We start from the raw sequence: 6000 nt of genomic DNA, 5'->3' as shown, positions 1-6000 counted from the left end.
AAGTAAGTAAGAAAAGAGAAGAAGGGCAGTGAAGAAAATATAACAATTAATGGCTATTTATCAATTACAGAGCTAAATATGGCTATTTGTGCAAAGACCACAAGTGATGGTTTGGGCCTGCCTTCCAAAAAGACCATATAAGCCCAAGCCCATTATCACCTTTCAGAAAGCCTGGCTGCTTTAGTAATCAATTTAGCTTTCCGGGAAACTAGTTCCCCGTCGACGACCACAAAGTGTATGAAAAATGCTCCGGCGAGGTTTCTTTCCGGCGAATCTCTGCAAATCACGGCAGCTCCGACAACTCTTCTGCTGCCGCGTCATTTTTCAACCGGCTATAGCCCGTTCCTTTCCCCAGCAAAACAGGTACTATTTCTCTCAAAACTAATGAATGGTGAAGGCAACTATGTTCTTCTCTAGTTTATATTTTCTTCAATTTTAACCCATGGTTACCAATAAAAAATAAAAAATTAGTGGATGTAGTGGGTAATGGACTGTTTGGCAAGTTTCTAAAATAAGCTTATTTTGGAAAGTGCTTCAATGGTGGTTTTAAAAAAGTAATATTGGCGAGAAGCAGTTTATGTTTAGCTTTTCAATTTTAAAAACACTTTTGAGCAGCAATTAGTGTTTGCTTAAGCTTTTTAGAAGTGTTATGTGTATTTTCTCACATAAAAATTAGTACTTTTGGAGAAAAATAAGTTTGGCCAAACAGGTTATAATAGTAGAATTTTGTGCTAAATTACTTATAGTCTGGTTGGCCAAGCTAGTAAAATCAGTTTATTTTTTAAAAATGACTTTTTCAAAAGTAATTTTGGTGAGAAGCAGTTTGCTTTTGGCTAATAAATTTAAGAAATTTTTAGCTGCAATTAGTGTTTGGACAAGTTTTTAAAAAGTACTTTTGAATCTGTTTGACAGGCTATTAAAATTTTGAATCTGTTTCTGCCCACAGCATGCATTTACACTGCTAAGTGCATGGTTTGAAGGAGTAGTTGTGCTAATCTCATGATATAGTAGTCTCTTTAATGCAGTATGCAAGGTTTTTGAGGGAAGAGTCACAGTTAGGCCACGCTTTATTGGACAAAAATGTGATCTTGGATTAGTAAATTCGGGTCAGTATTTCTGCACGGCTAGCAAAGCTGGGGAAACATCAAATGGTGGTGGGAATGATGTTGTTGCAGAGAGTTCCGGTGAGTTTAAAGAAGATAAAATCAAGAGGAAGAAATTGAAGGGTAAAAGAGCGGTTGTGAAATGGTTGAAGTTCTTCAGGTGGAAGAAGAAAAAAGAGTTCCAAAGAATGACGGCTGAAGAAAAAATCCTTTTCAAATTGAGGAAGGTAATGTTTTTCTTGTGGCATATTTATTTAGTCTAGTGGAGGTTTTATAAGATGATGTTTGAAGTAACCCGGTACCTATGCTGACGAGAGGTAGATACCCCATGGAACTCCACGGTTATAAAAATAAAATGATGATGTTTGAAGCTATGTTGCTCGGACTCTTCAAAAATGCTGATAGCATGTGTCAGATCCTCCAAAATAGTATATTGTTGGAGGATCCGACATGCGTGTGGCAACATTTTTGGAGAGTCTGAGCAACATAGGTTTGAAGTACTTATGCTGCACTGATTTTGGTGGATTCAATTTGTTTGAAGTACCATTCTCTTTTGTTTGACATCTCCCTTTGAAATTGTCTTAGAATGTTCGGTTTCTTCAAATCAATCAATAAGCTATACCTCAATCTCAACCTAATTAAGGTCGGCTAGATGAATATTCATGTCTATTTCACTGTATCCGGCATCATTTCAATCCAATACTCATTATAATCCCCTGCACTGACATTCAAGTATATCACATGCCTAAGAAGAATGTCTTAACAAATATTGATCTAATGTAAGTGTAAGATCAAATAAGCTTTGATCCTAACTAGTTAGTATCTTCTAGATCTTTTGGTTATACTTTTTCCTGTTTTTAGTTAAATCTGCATTTCTTCCAAGAGAATGTGGGTCTTTTGGTTTATATACTTTACCCTTAATAAGGTTTGTGAGGAAGGACTAGTTATCTAAATATGCCAGTTCTAATCTTTTGTTTCCTGAAAGTATTACCCTTGCCATTTCTGAACCTAGAAATTATGTGTTCCTATGTATGAGGTTGTTGTTAATGGACTGTCAGTATCAACCTAGTCATGTCAAAAGGATATCTCAGTTGTGCTGGTTTTGGTGTCATTTGCAAATCTAGTACTGTTTGTTGTGACTCAAGTTTCTTGACCTATTTACTTGCCAAGAGATGCTAAAGAGTAAATCATTGTTTGATAATTACTTCATGGCAATTATAGGATCCAACACAGTTATGGATGGTTTGTGCCACCTACTTAAATGTCTACTCTGCTTCTTCACTTCCGTTATTTCTTTTTCTGAACTGCTTTGGACTGTTTTGTCCTTGAGCTGAGGGTCTATCTGAAACAGCCTCTCTATCTCCAAGGTAGGGGTAAGCTCTGCGTATGCTCTAACCTCCCCGGACCCCACTTTGTGGGATTACACTAGGTATGGTGTTGTTGTTGTACTTAATGTCTACTCTCAAATACAATTGAAGTACTTAGGGATTAAAAAAATTTATCTTTCTAGGCACGGAAAAAAGAGGAGAGACTTGTTGAAGCTCTTCGAAAGGTTGAGCCTAAGGAGCAAGTGGAAGCTACCCATGACCCAGAAATATTGACACCAGAAGAACACTTCTACTTCCTGAAAATGGGGGAGAAGTGCAAGAATTATGTGCCAGTCGGAAGACGTGGAATATACCAGGGTGTGATCCTTAATATGCATCTGCATTGGAAGAAGCACCAAACTCTGAAAGTGGTGGTGAAAACGTTTTCTCCTAAGGAGGTTAAGGAAATTGCTGTAGAGCTTGCTAGATTAAGTGGTGGAATTGTTCTTGACATCCAGGATGATGATACCATTATAATGTACAGGGGAAAGAATTACTCTCAACCACCAACTGAGATAATGTCTCCAAGAAGTACACTTTCCAGGAAAAAGGTTCTCTTACTCTGTCTACTAATTTTTGTGTATGCCATTATGTGGACCCTCACTTCGCGCTCTTATGTTTGTTATTATTTCCCTTTGTATGCAGGCCTTAGATAAATCTAAATACAGAGATTCCCTCAGAGCTGTGGAGAGATACATTCCACGGCTGGAGCAAGATCTTGAGCTGCTTCGGTCGCAAGCTGAAAACAAAACTGATGCTCCTAACAAAAATCAAGAGATTGGCTTTGAGAATTTTAGCCCTGAATGCCGTTCAGACCAGCAAATTGAGGCATCTGATAAACTCAAACAGATAATGGTTGAAAATGAAGAACAGGGTGAGGAAAATGATTCCACGGTAGATACAGATATATGCTCAGATTCTGAAGATCTTTCAGATATTTTCGAGACAGACTCTGAGGAAGAGCATGAAGAGAAGGCTGAAGAACCACTTTATTTGGATGTGTTTGAAAAGTTTCCAGTGCAAAGCAATGGAGACGCACAGGATTTCGAGGAGCATTTGCGTCAAATATCTTCTAACTCGAGGAAAGAGAAATCACCAGATAAAGATGTCGACACACCAGGTCTTGATGAGGTTGATAGGATGATTGTGCAAGCTGCATCACTTTTGAAGAAACGGAGGAGATGAAAAGTGGTCCATTCGTTAGCAAAAGTTCCAAACGAGGTTTGTCTAAACGAGAGGGATGATGCCATGGTGGGCCTGTTATAGTCAACAGTTTGCAGCAGGCGAGAAGTAGCAATTTTATCCACGTTCATCATTGTGGTTCAGTTCTCGTCCCTGTCAAAAGAACTCTTGTGACTGAAGTGGCGAAAATGTGCAGTCACAGCTGTTAACTGGTCTTCAACGAGAGGCCAGACAACAGAGTGTGGTAGAGGAGCACACGTGACAAAGTTGTTTTGCTGAACAAAGACGATTACAACATTAGCAATCTGGACTAAGGTCGTGACTATAATAAATTACAATGGTTTGGTTAAGACTGACCAAAGTAGGGATATTGTCTACGTACACACTACCCTCCTCAAGCTCTGCTATTGAGTGTAAGGCTCTGCTTGTGAGATTACACGGGCTTAACCAATGTTTATTGTTTTGAAGAATGTATGTAGTATGAAGTTGATGATGGTCATTTCTTTTGTTTTTCTCAACTGTGTTTAGTATGTCAAAAGAAAGAACATTTGTAAGAAAATGTTTCTTCATGCTATTGGTAAGAAAATGTTTCTTCATGCTGCTTTGGGTTATTCAGATCTTATTGAATAATTAGTGTATAGCTTGTCATATGAATAGGATCCGAGGTGGATTCAGGATTTGATTTTATTGAGTTCCATCTTTAAGATTTTTAGCACTAAAATCACCACACTTCTGAAATTGTGGATTCAAATTTGATATTGAGCAGATAGTTCTAGGCATTTTGGCCATAGATTCCAAAATATTTGAAATTTATGGAATTGACATAGAGTTGTGTTTGGTTTTACTTTTTATAAAGGATATTTGTAATGGTGTTTATGCTTTTTTAATGTACGTATATACAACTTCCAAACATATACTTCCTCTATTTTATAATAAATGAATTATTGAATTTTGATACACAGATTAAGAAAAAAAAAATATTAAAGACATAAATTTAATACAATTTTTCATTTTTACCCCAAAAAAAGAAAAAACTAACCTTATAATATATTTTCAAAAAGTTAATTGGTTGTCAAATCATAAGGATAAATTTAGAAAAAAATTCAATGATTCATTTATTTTGAAATACCCCAACAATTCACTTATTCCGAAATGGAGGGAGTATTTATGTAGTATAGATTGTGTATACTTTACCCTTTTCATCTATTATTGTTATAATTTTAAATTAGTACTCCCTCAGTTTCATAATAAATGAATTGTTGGATTTTGGCACATATATTAAGAAAAAAGCATTAAATACATAAATTTAACACAACTTTTCATTTTTACCACAAAAAAAAAAAAGCTGACGTTGTAATCTTTTTCAAAAGTTAATTGATTGTCAAATCACAAAGATAAATTTGGAAAAAGATTCAATGATTCACTTATTTTGAAACACCAATAAATATCTCAATAATTTATTTATTCTGAAACGAAGGAAGTATTACATAGTATAGACTGGTTATACTTTACCCATTATAATTTAAAATTAGTACTAATTTTTCTTAAAATTACTTTTTATGGGCACACGAGTCCTAACAGTTTGCTTCCCCTGCTGAATAGAGAATCTTCAACGTGCAACTTAAAATAAAAAAATGAGAGAGAATCAACGGTGCGGTAGGTGAAACAGAGAAAATCTAAATGGTTACAATTCAATTGGATATAAAATTCAGCTCTCACATGTTTTCGTTTCTTATTTACCCTACAAAGTTAGTAGCACTACGGTAGTATTAAGAATACTCGAAGTGCGTGCAAGTTAGTAATTACATTGAATTTTTATTACAATATAAACTTTATCGAAATTTATTGAAACACGCCTCAATTTTGAGGGTATCCTATGATTTTTTAGATTATTGTTATCATATTTTTGTGGCATATGTTTATTTATTAGATCACTGCATGATTATGCGTATTGAGCACGTAAAAATTTAAAGTGATCCAAATAAACAAATATATGCCACAAAAATACAGTAAAAAATAATCTAAGAGGATCATAAGATCTCCATAAAGTTAAAGTGTATTACAGTAAATTTCTCCAAAGTTTAAATATATATATTTTTTTTTTCTAATTTAAATTTACAACGGTATAAGTACATAATTTTAAATTTATAAGTAAAAGCTATTGAATTCGCTTTAACTATAAATTTAAAATTGCCTTGTTGTATGCTTTTGGCAGATGATGTAGTTTTGATCGATGAGATGAGGGGAGGTATGAATGCTAAATTAGAGGTGTGGAGACAGACCCTTAAGTCTAAGGGGTTCAGGTTGAGTAGGAGCAAGACAGAATATTTGAAATGTAAGTTTGATGA

General features: G+C 35.0%; 1 protein-coding gene across 3 annotated transcripts; it reads left to right on the top strand.

The window, feature by feature from the left end:
• Positions 1 to 4253, top strand: LOC107875369 (uncharacterized CRM domain-containing protein At3g25440, chloroplastic). Of its 3 annotated transcripts, none has more exons than XM_016722067.2 (4): positions 1 to 363; positions 1009 to 1330; positions 2614 to 3021; positions 3116 to 4253. In XM_016722067.2, exons 1-4 carry the CDS (start codon positions 245 to 247, stop codon positions 3653 to 3655), a joined length of 1389 nt encoding a protein of 462 aa, XP_016577553.2. In that variant the 5' UTR covers positions 1 to 244; the 3' UTR covers positions 3656 to 4253. The 3 variants fall into 3 exon arrangements, with proteins under 3 accessions (XP_016577553.2, XP_047270155.1, XP_047270156.1); XM_047414199.1 differs by having other exon boundaries at positions 5 to 363; positions 1012 to 1330; XM_047414200.1 differs by having other exon boundaries at positions 224 to 363; positions 1026 to 1330.
• Positions 4254 to 6000: the final 1747 nt, after the last annotated feature.

Source organism: Capsicum annuum, chromosome 6, assembly GCF_002878395.1.
Source record: "Capsicum annuum cultivar UCD-10X-F1 chromosome 6, UCD10Xv1.1, whole genome shotgun sequence".
Taxonomy (NCBI): Eukaryota; Viridiplantae; Streptophyta; class Magnoliopsida; order Solanales; family Solanaceae; genus Capsicum; species Capsicum annuum.
Note: the sequence above shows the minus strand (reverse complement) of the source record. Positions and strands in the feature narration are given on the sequence as shown.